At 53.6% G+C, this 14,685-nt stretch overlaps 7 protein-coding genes across 7 annotated transcripts; 2 read left to right on the top strand and 5 right to left on the bottom strand.

Annotated features, from left to right (window-relative positions):
* Positions 1-240: 240 nt before the first annotated feature.
* On the bottom strand, positions 241-1,741 carry PHACADRAFT_251645 (uncharacterized protein). Its single transcript, XM_007393077.1, has 10 exons — positions 1,676-1,741; positions 1,544-1,622; positions 1,458-1,494; positions 1,327-1,382; positions 1,249-1,266; positions 837-1,196; positions 710-781; positions 547-660; positions 376-490; positions 241-322 (listed from the first exon to the last, which is right to left on the bottom strand). Exons 2-10 carry the CDS (start codon positions 1,574-1,576, stop codon positions 285-287), a joined length of 843 nt encoding a protein of 280 aa, XP_007393139.1. The 5' UTR covers positions 1,577-1,622; positions 1,676-1,741; the 3' UTR covers positions 241-284.
* Positions 1,742-2,160: 419 nt separating this feature from the next.
* Positions 2,161-3,988, top strand: PHACADRAFT_251644 (uncharacterized protein). Its single transcript, XM_007393076.1, has 6 exons — positions 2,161-2,251; positions 2,305-2,829; positions 2,883-3,064; positions 3,121-3,364; positions 3,749-3,797; positions 3,851-3,988. The coding sequence occupies exons 1-6, from the start codon at positions 2,185-2,187 to the stop codon at positions 3,981-3,983; spliced, it is 1,200 nt and encodes a 399-aa protein (XP_007393138.1). The 5' UTR covers positions 2,161-2,184; the 3' UTR covers positions 3,984-3,988.
* A 271-nt stretch (positions 3,989-4,259) lies between these two features.
* Positions 4,260-8,160, top strand: PHACADRAFT_139089 (uncharacterized protein; the record flags this gene model as incomplete). Its single annotated transcript, XM_007393075.1, has 19 exons — positions 4,260-4,286; positions 4,347-4,355; positions 4,420-4,488; positions 4,551-4,586; positions 4,645-4,743; positions 4,794-4,877; positions 4,929-5,090; positions 5,142-5,192; positions 5,243-5,263; positions 5,316-5,392; positions 5,440-5,500; positions 5,552-5,613; positions 5,668-5,710; positions 5,767-5,855; positions 5,906-5,953; positions 6,016-6,073; positions 6,127-6,317; positions 6,367-6,450; positions 6,505-8,160. 19 exons carry the CDS (start codon positions 4,260-4,262, stop codon positions 6,626-6,628), a joined length of 1,395 nt encoding a protein of 464 aa, XP_007393137.1. The 3' UTR covers positions 6,629-8,160.
* Positions 8,161-8,468: 308 nt separating this feature from the next.
* Positions 8,469-9,063, bottom strand: PHACADRAFT_90940 (uncharacterized protein; the record flags this gene model as incomplete). Its single annotated transcript, XM_007393074.1, has 4 exons — positions 8,469-8,579; positions 8,634-8,776; positions 8,836-8,915; positions 8,972-9,063. 4 exons carry the CDS (start codon positions 9,061-9,063, stop codon positions 8,469-8,471), a joined length of 426 nt encoding a protein of 141 aa, XP_007393136.1.
* Positions 9,064-9,620: 557 nt separating this feature from the next.
* Positions 9,621-10,371, bottom strand: PHACADRAFT_116105 (uncharacterized protein). Its single transcript, XM_007393073.1, has 2 exons — positions 10,033-10,371; positions 9,621-9,971 (listed from the first exon to the last, which is right to left on the bottom strand). The coding sequence occupies exons 1-2, from the start codon at positions 10,340-10,342 to the stop codon at positions 9,685-9,687; spliced, it is 597 nt and encodes a 198-aa protein (XP_007393135.1). The 5' UTR covers positions 10,343-10,371; the 3' UTR covers positions 9,621-9,684.
* Positions 10,372-10,420: 49 nt separating this feature from the next.
* PHACADRAFT_251638 (uncharacterized protein) lies at positions 10,421-11,830 on the bottom strand. The gene has a single exon (XM_007393072.1). It carries the CDS (start codon positions 11,239-11,241, stop codon positions 10,630-10,632), a length of 612 nt encoding a protein of 203 aa, XP_007393134.1. The 5' UTR covers positions 11,242-11,830; the 3' UTR covers positions 10,421-10,629.
* Positions 11,831-12,501: 671 nt separating this feature from the next.
* Positions 12,502-14,213, bottom strand: PHACADRAFT_251636 (uncharacterized protein). Its single transcript, XM_007393071.1, has 2 exons — positions 14,037-14,213; positions 12,502-13,983 (listed from the first exon to the last, which is right to left on the bottom strand). Exon 2 carries the CDS (start codon positions 13,748-13,750, stop codon positions 12,605-12,607), a length of 1,146 nt encoding a protein of 381 aa, XP_007393133.1. The 5' UTR covers positions 13,751-13,983; positions 14,037-14,213; the 3' UTR covers positions 12,502-12,604.
* Positions 14,214-14,685: the final 472 nt, after the last annotated feature.

The raw sequence follows: 14,685 nt of genomic DNA, 5'->3' as shown, positions 1-14,685 counted from the left end.
TGGCCATTTGCGGGGCCACAGCGTGCCTACGTAGCATGCGCACGGGCCCCACACTGCGATATACGACTCAACCGGCCCCGTGGCGCTCGAAACAAGCATACTGACATGACCGGCTGCTTGGGCAGTGGGATTTGGGCAGGGAATCGGGGGCTGTACGAACTGGCGCGAAGACTCGCGCTTGGCGTGCGATTCGGACGGATAAAGCAATTCTCTGGACTGAATAGTTCCAGGTTAGTACAGGTTAAGACTGTGTATCTGCTTTTCCATTCGTGCAAGGTGTCCTGTCAAGGGCAGGTCGTCACTTCCCAATCAGTGACAAGAGCTTCAATAGACAAGCTATTAGCGTGACGATTACTCTTCTCGACAGACACCTACCCTCATCGAGGGTGTCCAGGTGGTCTAGCTCCTCCTGTGTGAGCTCAAAGTCGAAAACCCGAGTGTTTGCAATGATGCGTTCCTTGGAAGATGCCTTGGGGATAGGTAAGTAATCCTATATAGACGTCTCGGTTGAGGTCGGGTCGTGCACGAAGAGATTTGGACACGAACCTTCTGGATGGAATATCGAAGGAGCACCTGAGCTGGCTGCTTGTTGTACTTTTTGGCCAGACTGGTGATGGAAGGGTGCCTGAAGCGAAGACCACGCACGAGAGGTCCCCACGCCTAACAAGCTATGAAAATAGGGAATGAGACAGGTCATGCGTAGTCATACTTCGAGCGCAATATTGAGTTTGCGGCACATGTCGACAATCTCCACGCGGGTCATAAAGGGATGCAGATCGACCTGGTGACTTTCGACGTGTAAAATACCGGTATCTACATCCAGCGTCGGCCCGTACCTGGTTGATGACAGGAAGCTCGACGCCCTGATCCACCATCTCTTGCAGGTGGGCCACACCATAGTTGCTAACGCCGATGCTACGAAGCTTGCCCGCTTTCTTCGCGTCGCAGACAGCACGCCAGCACTCGCGCCTTTTTTCAGGGCCCCCGATGGCAGAGTGAAGAAGGTACAAATCGAAGTATTCAAGGCCGCAAGCCTTGATAGATGCATCGATCTCTTTGAGCGTTTGCTCGTAGGAGACGTTGGTCATGAGCTTGGTCGCATAGAAGATCTCTTCTCGCGGCGTGCTTGTCTCTTTCATCCAGGCTCGAATCGCCTCTCCGCATTCCTTCTCGTTATAATACCAGGTAGCACAGTCCTGGGACGTGGTGAGATCTCGTGGTGACATAGCTAATCTGAACAAAACTCACAATGTGACGGTAGCCGGCCTGGTCGGAGATATGTTGTCAGATCTACCGGAGATTGCAAGCTTTCGGGAGTGCACCAACATCCAGGGCCCACCTGACGGGCTGCTTAACAGCGCTTCCTTCAAGCTCATAGGTGCCTGCAGAAAGGAATGTGATAAGTAGTATGTTCGGCAATGATCGTCGTTACATCAGCGCGAGCGGTAGTTTCGTACCGAAACCGAGGATAGGTATCTCATTTCCATCCGAAAGCTGTCACGTGAGTGAGCATCTAGGCGAGCCATTGAGCTTCTAAACCCACTTTTTTCTTCGACTCCAGTGTGAATGTGGACATGGTACTGAGACAGCGGTGTAGCGGCCCAATCCAACTCGGGCGGCTACTGGGGAGGCTCAGGGATCACTGTATGAAGCTGAGACGCCTACTTCAACATACATGCAAGTTATTTGAGGATGAGAGCTTCGGTTGAGGCTGCGCAGCGAAAAGATGCCGGTGTGTGCCCCGTATCTGGTCTGGCTGCAGAGTTGGTGAATCATCGCGCTTTCTGTTTGTACTTGCTTGTGCTCCGCTTGTATTAGACGCCCATGCGCCCTTCCCACGGGCTTAACCGTGACGCGTGACCTCTCCTCATTCCACCGTTGCCGGGGGCGAATCAGTTTGTGGCCTGAAGAATGTTACAATGTGCAATGCGATTTTGAGCAGCAATGTTTTCGACGAGCCGATAATTAAAAGAAGTTCTATCTCCGAGGTCGCTGCTAGGACGGACCCGGCATTGTTAACTAAAGACAATAGGGTCACCACAGGCAAATGACAATTCAAAGCAGCCACGATGGCAGCTACCCTTATAATCCCTCGTGCATGCGAGGGCTACAACGCTTTCTCCCCTGGTGGGCTGGTCCTCCTTCTCATCGTGCGCCGCGGTCGTTTTCGTTTATCTCCTCAAGATGATGTCCTTGCTGGCTGTGCTCAGCTTTTTCACGCTCCTTTCCACGACTGCTCGGGCGCACATTGGTGTGTATCTCCGCTCCGGCTTTATGCATATCCTTATTTACCTTCTTGTGTAGCCATATGGCATCCCTCCATGTGGGGATTCAACGTCACTGCCCAGACGTACAGTTACGATAACCGGCCGGTCACCCCGCTCATGAACTATACCTTCCAACAGTGGTGGTTCCACGGCCATCTCGATCATCCGCCTAACCCTGGTGACTTTTTTGAGCTCCCGGCGGGCCAGACGACCACGGCTGAGCTTGCCTGTGATAAGGGAGCCACGACCTGGTTCAACTCATCCCAAGGTGGAGACATCCGTGAGCCGAGCAACCCTAACGATCCTTGTCCGGGCTCGCCCATGAGCGAATATCATACGACCGGTATAAATGACCTTTTTGGATGCTCGATGGCGATCGCATACAAGAGCGACGTCACGCAAGTACAGCCCGAAGACTTTACCGTGTTCAGTGTCAACCAAACTTGCGTTTGGACCCGCTTCACCGACTTCCAAGTACCTGCGGCGATGCCCTCATGTCCAGAAGGCGGCTGCATCTGCGCATGGTTTTGGATACATTCCCCCGATAGTGGCGGCGAGCAGAGTAAGCATGCGTGGGTTCGAAGTTGGAGCGCGTTGCTGATACACTGTCATCAGATTACATGAATGGTTTCAGGTGTAACGTCACGGGTAGCACATCGAACGTTGCTCTTGCTAAGTCTCAAGTACCACGCCGCTGTGGGGCAGACCCAGCCAATGGCAAGATGCAAGCGGATCCTGGCAACTGTACGTATGGTGCGAAGCAGCCGTTTTACTGGTTCCAGCTAGAACAGAACAACGTAAGCGATAGCTATATGATCCTAGTTGAGATACTGATTATCTATCCTCCATTCAGATGTTCGAAGGGACTTATTCTCCTCCGCGGTATCTGGATATGTACAATTTCCCGGACGGCGCCCAGTTTGACATCTTCGAGAATTCTTACCCTAACGGCATCCCGCCACCTGGTCCCAATTCTACCGTAGTCCCAACTCCAGTGCCGTTCAACACCGCCGCTCCCTCAGCTACTTCTGCACCTTCTCTGTCGTCGACCGCCTCGATCACCTCCACCACCGGCTCCTCGCAGCCCTCCAGCTCAGGTACTGCATCTTTCTCCACTGCACAGTCATCGTCCGTATCAGTATCAGTATCGGTCTCTGTTTCTACTGCCACTGTGGTCAGTACCGCAACGGTCACACAGTCGGTCCCAGCTCCGGCAACTCCTTCGTCCGCTGTTCCTGCCAGCACGAGCACTGTTACTAACCTGGTGTTCGTGACTGTGACTGGTAGCGGCGATGGGGCATTCTCCACACCGTCTCCTTCCGCTTCCTCGACGTCTACCATATACCAGACGGTTTACGCCTTCGTCACGGGGACGGCTCCGGCCCTGGCTGCCGCTACGTCTGTCGCTGCACAGAGCGCGGACACCATCTTTACCAACAACACAGTGCCTAAGCAGGCTTTCGCTGAACTTGACGTTTCAGATCCTCCCAATTCGAACTCGACATCCCAAGGCAGTGGCCTGAAGATGTGGTAAGTGTTGCTCCAGGATTTTCATTCGCCCTCTCGCTAACATTTGCTCCTAGTAAACGCGATGCGGGCTTGAGTAGTTCTTCGGGGCCCAAATTATTTTCACAGTCCATGTCGTTCATATCTGTGCCTGGCTTGCATAGTCATCGCAAGATGAAAACTCGATCCTCTCTCTGGAACGTCTTCTGATACCCTCCACTCACTTGTAACGAATACCATACGCTGTTGTATTTCTAATTTTTGCCTCTTGTATTGTATCTACATGTACCTAAAACAACGTAGACATTGTTGATTATAGTCGTCCGGACAATAGTATATCCAACATGTTCTCCAATTCGCTACGTAGTCGGTCCCGGCTAAGTTTCGGGCGCCTAGTCTAGAAGTCTCAAGGACGCATCCGTTTTCTGCTTGCTCAGAGCGAGCCTCCGCACTCTCTCTTGATCACCACACACTATATCCAACACCATGCCGCGTGAGATCATCAATGTACAGGTACTGTCTGCCACAAAGCCCTTTCAGTGTCACCAGGATTGATCTCAAGTACGATGACAGGCTGGCCAGGTCAGTAGGCGACGTCGTGGCGTCCACGGTGCGCAGAGCTCTGATTGAAAAGTGCGACACGTAGGCAGGAAACCAAGTCGGGGAGAGTTTCTGGAAACTGCTGCTCGCGGAGCACGGGCTAGACGAGGCTGGGGTAAGCCAACAAGCTCGCTCGTGTCGCGTGTCTCGCGCTTACGGTGTTCATATCACGCGTAGTTCTACAAGGGAAATGACCCACAGCAGCTAGATAGGGTGTGTATGCGTCCGATTAGTACAGATCCACGACGTGTAGTGCTTAATCGTTGGGCAGGTTGGAGTATACTTCACAGAAGTTGACTTACCGGGCGAATCCACGAAATATGTGCCGCGCAGCGTCCAGGTGGATCTTGAAGAAGGTGTCTGCAATCACGTACGTTTTAAAGCCACTGAAGTCACGCAGCATACTTGACCGACCCATAGCTTCGTAGCGGTTCGATAGGATCGCTCTTCCGTCCAGACACGTTCATGACTGCCCAGACAAGTGCGGGCAACAACTGGGCGAAGGTACGCTTTGATCCCAGGAGATCCACATGAATCTGATGCAGTGAGGTGCAGGGCTTCTACACCGAGGGTGCAGAGCTCTTGGAATCCATCCTCGAGGTAGTCCGCAAACAAACCGAGGCGTGCGACGCTCTGCAGGGCTTCCAGTTACTCCACTCCCTGGGGGGCGGTACCGGATCGGGCCTCGGCTCGCTGCTGCTCTCCAAATTCCGAGAAGTTGTGTTCATATTCGTCAGTGCCGTTTGGCCCCTCATGTGAATATTGCAGGAATTCCCCGATAGGATGCTCGCAACGTTTTCCATTCTACCGTCTCCTAAGGTGTGTACTTATCCTCTGATGTCGAGACGTTCCTGATACAGTCGCGCCAGGTGTCAGAAACTGTGGTCGAGGTCAGCATAATTCATGATCCCAACGAAACATACAGTGACACGCCTCATTCAGCCCTACAATGCTCTTCTCTCGGTACACCAACTTGTTGAGAACAGTGACCTGACTATCCTCATTGACAACGAAGCACTGTGCGTTGCCTTGGTAGCAAATATAGCATGTTACTCACGCGGTCTAGGTACAACATCTGCACTTCGACGCTGAAGATCAAGGGTCCCGCCTTCGAGGACCTGAATATCGTACGTGTGGTCGTTACTGGGTTGATTCTCTGTTCCCACCCCGTATTCTAGCTGGTCTCGCAAGTCATGACCGGTGTCAGCACAAGTTTGCGTTTCCCCGGACAGCTGAACGGGTAAGGCGCAGCCCTCTTCTCTGGTATTCCGGTTGCTGAGACCCAGGTTTGCAGCGATCTTCGGAAGCTTGGCCTGAACCTTGTTCCATTTCCACGAGTACGCCGTTCATCGTTCTTGGTCAACAAACTCAGGGTATTCACTTTCTCCGACAGCTTCATTTCTTGATACCGAGCTATGCACCGTTCTATAATCCGGCAGACAAGGCGTTCATCCGCATGTCAGTACCGGACTTAACTCAAGCGTAAGCTGCGATCTCGCATGTTACTTGCATTGGTACCCACATCCATGCAGTGTGTTCGATCGCAAGAACTTGCTCGTTGCATGCGATCCCAGATATGGGTGCGTCACTTCCCGCTGGCGCAACTAAGCCCTTGTCGCTAATCACCTGTATCATGCCCTAGTCGTTACCTCACCGCTGCTACCATCTTTCGTGGACAAATCTCCTCGCGTGAGGCTGAGGTGAGTTCTTCATGCACAGCGTATCTTCATTCTCGACTAATCAATGTAATCAGCACGCTGTTGCCGAGCTGCAGCGCAAGAACTCTGCACAATTCGTAGAGTGGATCCCCGACAATGTCTCTGTGACCCTCTGCACCGTCCCCCCTGTCGGCCAGACGCAAGCGGCGACATGTCTTGCCAATTCTACTGCGGTGCAGGAGCTCTTCAAGCGCACTCTATCGCAATTCACTGCCATGTACAAGCGGTATGTAGTGTTCTCTAAGCCTGCAATTCCTGATGACATCTCTTTTCAGCTCGGCCTTCTTGCATTGGTATACCGGAGAGGGCATGGACACTATGGAGTTCTCGGAAGCCGAGAGCAACGCCCACGATCTCGTGTAAGTCTTGACGAAATTTATTGTTGAAGACGCTGAGCGACATGCATGTCGTAGTTCCGAGTATCAACAATACCAGGAAGCGACTGTTGAGGACGAAGAAATCGAAGAGTACGAAGAAGAGGTTGCGGAGGAAGTCGGAGAAGTCGAGGAAGTTGGAGAAGACGGAGACGAGCAATGATGCCGACCAAACCGCGTTCGCCGTTCATCTATCTAACCTTGGAATACCCCAGTGGTTCGCACAAATCTTTACACTCGCTAAGTTAGAAAATTCAGCATTTTACCCAGATAGCTAATTCCGTTATCTCATACCAACGCTCCTTTCCGCGGACTAACTCCCCCCTACTTACTTACGATGCTCTGCCCCTCGCTGTCTTTCCACAAGTCGATCACTTCTTTTAGTTAGAACACGACTCCGATCAAAAAACGGTTGGATTATCAATGTGCTAGCGTGATGGGATCGTCAATAATTCTCCCCAGGCTCTTGTCAAATGACATAGGGCTGATCATGAAGCGCTTGCATGTATCAAAAAGCACATTGTTTCAAAAAGTGCTATTAACATAATGTACATATATTACTATGTTGCTTTACCACGTCGCGTACTTCAAGAACTTGCCGCTGTAGACCCCAGGTTGTAAGAGACCGGCTAGGAGGACATAAACAGTACGCACTCGAATGTAAGAAGGACGCGGTCGCCCTTAGGGTCTTCCTTCTTGTCGATCTTGACCGTGCAGTCAATCATAGAGATGATACCATCGCCGAACTACAAAATGCCAAAAGGCGTGAGAAGGTTCTCATATGGTGAGAACTAGAACCCGCCACAAACCTTCTCATGGACGACCGCCTAGGGAGTAGAGAGCCAGATCAGACATGGTGGGTGAAGCCGCATGATCATGGTAAACTGACCTTGATGGCGTGTCCATACACCAACACACCCTGAGAAAAAGTTACGAGTTAGCTCAGGAGGCGTAGTCATCCACATGGTGATAGCACATGGTACACACCTCGTATAAACGGTAGAGAACAGGGTCAGTCGGCGGCATCGGTCCGAGACCGCGACGTGGCCACCAGTTTGGACCGAGCTCAGCCTCAAGCTGCGACTGGTCGATGTCGAGGACCTTGGAGAGGTTCGCGATGTCCTCCTTGGTCAATTTCGCCTGGGGGACGATCAGACATGAAGGTGAAGGTGCGAGGCAGGCGGGGTGTAGCGAACCTGCGCGTAGAACGCCGCGGCGACCCAGACCTCGTCACGTCCTATGGCCTTACCAATAGCCTCGAAGGACAAACCTGCGCCACTCATGAGCACTACTCGGACGCGACGAGAGGGAGGCCAGGCATACCCTTCCTCGCCTTCGCTTCGACGAGCTGGGTGCAAATCGACGGTAGGCTAGCGTAGGGCTCGGCTTCGGGGTTAACCCTCTGTTCATGGCTCAACATCGCTCCAGGATAGGAACAACAAAGAGACACGCACGAGAGCGGAGGGGTTAGAAGCGTTAGCTGGGGCGGACATCGTACAGGAGCTGTGGTGGTCGCTGCTCGTGGCAAAGGGGCCGGTGGTGGTAGTAGTAGTGGGCTGGGGATGGAGAATGCAAACTGGCGACCCGCACAATATATAGGCCGTGCGCGTGAATGCGTGAATAAGACCGGTCTCATGAGAGGAATATACCGAATCTTTCCCGATCGGGCTGGATTATTCTTTTCAAAGAAAAGAAAAAGGAAAAAAAAAAGATTGAGCTGATCAGCGCTTCAGCGGCGCGCCCAGTCGCGTGTCAGTGAATTCTGCCTCGTCTATGGGCCAGTAATTGGCACAGGGGAAACAGTCCTCGAGGAACGTTGAACGGCTGTGCCTAGACTATTCCGGCTACCGAGCGGTGTCGTGTACCAGAGGGAGATAAGAAGTTCAGGAGTAAACCCAATAGTGCTTTAGCTGTGCTGGTGCTGACTAGGCCCTTTCCCGTGAGAGATAAGAGCAGGGGGTGTTCTTTCTCATCAAGTACGCACTAAGGGCGTACAAAATTAATTACGACTGCTTCTTCTCCGCAGAGTCGTCCTCTGCAGGAGCAATAGGTTTCCAGACGTCCTTGGTAACATGCATAAGCTCATATAATTGTCCGATTTGCTCCGCAGACATCTGTACGCCTATGTTGTAAGAGAAGCGCAAGCACTGCACCATCTGGGGAATTACCTTCTCAATAAGCTCGGGATTTAAGCTGCGCCCTTTGAACGGCTGATCTGGGTCACTGGGAAGAGCGTCCAGGTACATCTTCCATTGCGACAAAAAACCAATTATGTGAAGAGGGTTCTCCACACTCCTGTGACTGCGAAACTCTACCAGGCATAGAGCATTTGGTCGCCAGATGCTGTGTTGACAAAAATACAACACGCACCTGACTTAATGTATGCGTCTCCCAGGGATCGCATTTCGTATGGCAGTCGTCTATGCGCACGTAGAAGAGCTCTGTACAACCTGGGAGCGCATTGCGTTAGTGAGGCTTTGGTAATTCGAAGTGATAGGAGACTCACGGTATCGGAGGAAGCAGGGCGGCCTGAGCTTGCTGCAGCGTAAGCGGAGTTCTTCCAATTGATTCAGCGAGCCTCCGCAAAGTTCTTTGCATTTTTAGTTCGATTTGTATATCAGTCCCGAAGTTTAAGAGACTATGATAAGGGCGAGAGTTGGTTAGTCGGACGTAGAGCACTTCGATGAATGAATAAGGTATGAACCTGGTCGCGGTTCTTCTCGAACGTTGTTTATGTTTATTTGACCAGTGCCGGCGCCCCGCGAGCAGTATACGCACGACGCCACGGTATCCGTATGTATGCTATCTACCTCTCAAACACCTCAATACATCACGAGTATTACCACAATAGACTAGAAAGCGGGGAGAACGAGGCCCGGAGCGTGTCTCCTGGGAAAGTATTTCTAGACTCTTGTTGTCGACTGGAGTCCTGCCTACGCCACGAGTCATCGTCATATCCTGCTTTCTCAGCTCAGGAACTCGACGGCCCCACGTTGACAGTAGAGATCAGCAGTGAAGTCACTGAGAACTGAGATCGAGCGAGAGTTGCACACGCTACGGCATTTGGACCGGAGGATGACTGAGCGTAGTTCAGCTTGGAGCGATTGCACCCGCCCTACACCGTGTTCAGATAAGAAGATGGGAAAAGGATGGTTTAGAACATACAACTATGCCTGATTATGGCTATTTCAGAAAAGTCTAGCAGTCTCCGAGTCTAGGCTACGCATCATCGCCGAACGAAAGCAACTTCTTCGAGTTCTGGTTCTTCTTCGGCTTCTTGCCACTCTTGCTTGCTTTGCTAGTGGCAGCATTGTCGTCATTGTCGTCATCTGCGCTACCGACGGCCTTTCGTTTCTTGGAAGTTGACTTCGCAGCTGAGCCGCCGGATGAGAATGATAACGACTGAGTCTTTGTCCTGTTGGTATCTTGTGGCTTTGCTGCGGGCTGCTTCTCGTCCGGCGGTGCGGAGGACTCGTCCCCTTCGGGAAGCAGAGGAAGCCCTTTTGCTATGATAAATATAGTGTGAAGTTAGAGGGCGTTAGAATAGCAAGCAAAGCGTGTACTCACCCTTACGTTTCTCGTTCTCAACCTCCCGCTCGGACAAGTGTTTCCCTTCCTTTAACACCACGATCTGCGGAGCCTCGTCGTCTTGGTCATCTTCGCCTGCAATTCCTGGCTCGTCGTCGGGACGCGTAGGTATCGGAGGCCTCCTGGGGATCGGTGGACGGCCACTGCCATCATGCTCGTACTCATCATCATCATCTTCGTCGTTGGCAGTGCCCGACACCTTGTTCTGTAGCCTCTGCAAGAAAGCTGGGACATTCGACTGGTACGAAAGTTTGTTTGAGTACTGATACCGTGTCGGTTCTTTGGACATCGTTGCAGAAGGTGTGGAGGTCAGGTTCACTCTGCCTGCATCCCAGAGGCGCCACCAAGGTGTTGCCTAATTAAGATAGTCGATCAAATAGTATGACACGAGTACGACGCTACATGTTGACACTTGGGCATGGTATAGGAGAGAAAGCTGCAAAAGAAAGCATAGACCAACAACGATAGCAGCAGGAGGCAAAAATCGATGATAGAGGAGCACAGGGTCGCGTGCGAGAGTCAAGCAAAGTCACAGGCAGAGAAAGAGAGAGCAGAGAATAAACCAGAGCGAGGCCCTTATCCATCCCGAGACTTGACAAGACTCTTCATGCCTTGACTAATCTTCTTCACAGTCTGCATGAGGCTCGCAAAGTCCTTCTGTTGTCCGCGATCGCGGTAGACGTATTCCGGCCTCGGACCCCCGACTGTTTGGCTTCGCTGTCTCGAGAGCGCCATCCGCAGCTCGGTCTCCCCGCTGAGCGAACAGCCGCTCGAGGCGCGGAAATGACCGCGGCTAGGTGCCTTGGGGAGCAAGTCTGTAATGTCCATTCCGTCCTCGTCAGATTCGGAGAGGGCAGGCTCGGACGTGATACTCGTCGGTCGTTCGGCTGCCGGCTGAGCGTGGGGGGAGACAGAGCGAACAGAGCCAACGGAGAAGAAAGAGCTATCCGAGTCCAACCGCTTTCTAATGGCAGTGTAAAGAGGCCGAGAAGGGGAGCCGAGACGAGCCGAGACGACAGAGCGCGGAGGGCTGGGAGGAAGACGTGATACCCTGGTAAGACTGGTACGTGTACTTTCCGGTGTAGTAGGTCGTGCATCGATAGTGTCGGAGGGAGGGGGCGTAGGGAGCGCGCCCTTGGATGGCCGGCTTCGCAGAGAACGTGACGAACGACGCCGGGCGATGGACATTCGTTTGCGCCTGCGCAAAGTTCGCATCGGGGTCAGGGACGTCCTATTCTCAGTCATATCTTCTTTCGCCGGAGAGGCCGGTAGATTTGGAGATGTGGCAGCCTCGACCGCGGATATAATGCTGGACCGCAAAAAAACTTCCGCGCTGCCGTTCTGTGAATAACAGAGTAAACTTGGTACATGCGCAAGAGAAGCAGGCGCCGCTCACCGTGCGCACCATCCCCGTAGTAGCACTGAGGGTATAAATCGCCGCATCTCGATTCTTGTGCCGTTTCACCGGGGACATTTCCGTCATAGGCACAGTCTGACTGGTTATGAGTCCTCGGATGATAGCCGCGTTCTTCTCGATGAGGCGCAGCTGCTCTTTCTGTGCGTCGTTAAGTAATTGCGGCGCACTAACCCTACGACGCGCGGCAGGCGTGTTGCGGATGGGGTCGCAGGCATGACCGCACCAGGTGCAGATAGCACCCTGTACGTTTACGGCTGCGCAGCGCTGACACGCGAAAAGGGGACGGTCGGAGGGTGCTGGCTGCGACGTGGGCATTGACTTCCAGCGACGGAGCTGAGGTCGGGGTTGAAGACCGGATCTCGAGAACAGACCAGAGGTGCACACCTTCTTCAGCCATCTCTCAGGACTCTTCGCAATGCGCGCAGGTATCTTCTTGCCACGCTGCTCGCCACAATCAAGATTCATCAAGGTGACAGTCATTCCCGGAGAGAGACACGAAGTATACAAGTCGTCAAGCAGTCGAATACCAAGCACGCGTACGGTGGCGGTCGAGAGGAAAGACGAGGTGGGGTCCCACGAGGCCGGAAAGGTTATAGCGTACAAGAGCTGTCAGTGTAAAAGGGTCCATTACCATCTGCGGCGAAACGAGGCTGACATGCGGGTTGTCCGTGGCCACTTTGGAGTGCCGAAAGGAGGCCCCGCCGCCGCCTTCCTGGCCCAGATCACCGTTCATATCTGAATAAAGAGAGGCGTCAGCCTATACAACGCGACCAACGCCGCCCTTACAGCATCGTGATGGCCAAAATCGCGACTAAGGCAGCCTCTGCGGGGTGGCTGGTGCCGGTGAACATCGAGTCTCGGCGAACGCCTCGTGCACAGAGCGGACAAGACCTGGCCTGACGTCAATGCACGTGGGGATCGAATCGAGACAGACAACGGCGGAAAATCTGCGCCTTGGATGGAAATGTGGCCTTGGCGCAATCGAGACTCGACGTTTGGCTTGAGGCCGTCGCTTAGAGTGACAATCGAAGCAGCAGAATGGATTGAGTATACAAACAACGCAGTCCACAAAAACACTCAATCCTTTCGAAGCGCAACGCCGGAGACATTGTGTCTGTTGTACAAATAAGGTCATTAGACAAACAATGGGATCGCACCCTTGTGAGGGTCCATCAACCATTCAACTTCGCCGGCCGGGAGAACGCTGACATGCTCCAGGCCGCAGTCAGGGACTGGGCACTTCCAAGTGTACCTCTGCCGACGACTCTTTCGGCCCTTGCCCTTAACGGTAGCACCCGGCACTTCTGCAATGGAACCTCTGGCACGTTTTGAAGACGGCCGCAACGTTCGCGAGCTCGACGAGGCTTCTACCTCTTCCGGCAATTGGGACGGGCTCTGGACCGCGACACCAGGATCATGACTGAAGCCGACAACGCGACGTGGGCGAAGGCGCGAACGTATGGACCCGTCTTCCTCGTGAGGAAGGATGGTACTGGGTGCGAGATGGTCCGAAGCCTTGCCTTTGCCCTTGCGGTCAACGATAGGCACGAGCTTGGCATCGAGTGTCTCGCCGGCGTCCACCTCCATCTTCGCCTCAGCGGGCTCTGCATATGGCCGCATGAGGTTGGTGATGCACTTCCCGTCAAACATGTGACCGCATCGGAGCGACCATACTCTCCGCTCCTTATTCTCTTCAGTAGACGCCGCCTGTGCGGGAAGGACAAGCGGGTCCATGCACCGCGCGCACACAAGCGTGGCGGTCGTTTGAGGAGCGGACTGTGAACTGCTCGACGCGACTGCCCCCTCCTCATCGAGAACAATGACTTTCTTGGATGATTGTGCCGCTGTGTTTCCGGATACGTCGGAATCGGCAAAATCCCATGTGAACCCAGGCGGTGGTGATCCGGGGTGCGTGTACGACTGCTCGTATGTGGTGGCCTTGGGTTTCGGGAAAGGAGGAGGGGGCATCGCAATTCCCCCTTCGGCAGGTATATCCCAACCCCTGCCAAGTTCCGCTTCTTCATGACCCCACGGGTCATCGAAGTAGCTGATCCATGTCCGGTCCTCCTCCTGGTGCTGATGACCGGAATGACCGAACAGATTACGCAAGACGTTAACGACGCTACCGGCAAAACCGGTGGTACGTTGACTGGGCTGCTCATTGCCGTAGAAAGTTGTGCGGCGAGTTTGTGGTAATGGCGGCGGGTGATGGCGCCTCCGATAGGCGTCTTCCGCCGCAGCCTGGCGGTTCATCGCGATCATGCCACCACCCAGTCCCATAGCGGGCTGGTGGTGAGAGCGTGGAGCAGCTTGTGGCGCTGGGGCGGGGACGGGCGCGGCGGATCGACGCGGAGGTCTGTTGAGCATCGCCTCGAAACCGAAAGGTTGTGCATTGGGGATGATGGCCGGCGGAGGTGAGTATCGCTGTGGCCTAAGAATATCACGATGAGAAGGAAGTCGTTCGAGACGTCGCACATTAGCTGGGAGATGGCGACGTCGAGGAGGGGTATCGGCTGACGACAGTGTGAGAACACACCCTCAGCACACGATATACGGAGTAGCATACCAAAAAGCCCCCTCTCAACCTCTTCATCGCTGTCGAATATCACGATTGGATCTTGTCTCGAAGGACCAGCAACGGGCGGGACAGCCTGCGGGACAGCCTGCGGGACAGCCTGCGGGAGACCGGTGTTCATCCGCCTACGCTGAGCTGGACGGGCGTCATCGTCCGGGATTGCGTCGACATCGATAACTTCTACAGGCCCTGGCCTGCGAGAAGGGATAGTTTGGCTGGATGTTGAAGCTTCAGGCATCGCTGTGGATGAGCTTCAGGGGGGGTTTGTCGTCAGGAGGCGGTCGACCGCGAGAATTATGGAAACAACAAAAGCAGCGCCCGCCGTTTGGCGCCGATTAGCGGGCTAACGCGAACCACAAACACACACAAACAAACTATACTGCAGAAATGATAGTTCTGCCATTCTTCACCGCGCAATCTTTCTAACACATCATAAGAATGCTGCGTGTGAAATGGACAGAGTAAGAGGGTCCTTTGCACAGAAACTCGCTAAGCAGAATTGCGTCGGCGTCAGCGAGTAAATATGATTAAGCGCCTGTCCTTGTGGCGTCCGTACTCCCGCTCGATGTCCTCTGCCTGCCTGAGCTCTCAGACTCGCCATGACTGGAAGATTCGCCTTGGAGGCGAAGAATGTCAAGTC

Source organism: Phanerochaete carnosa (genome assembly GCF_000300595.1).
Source record: "Phanerochaete carnosa HHB-10118-sp unplaced genomic scaffold PHACAscaffold_3, whole genome shotgun sequence".
In the NCBI taxonomy this organism is placed as follows: Eukaryota; Fungi; Basidiomycota; class Agaricomycetes; order Polyporales; family Phanerochaetaceae; genus Phanerochaete; species Phanerochaete carnosa.
This window is presented reverse-complemented; position numbering and strand designations above follow the sequence as displayed.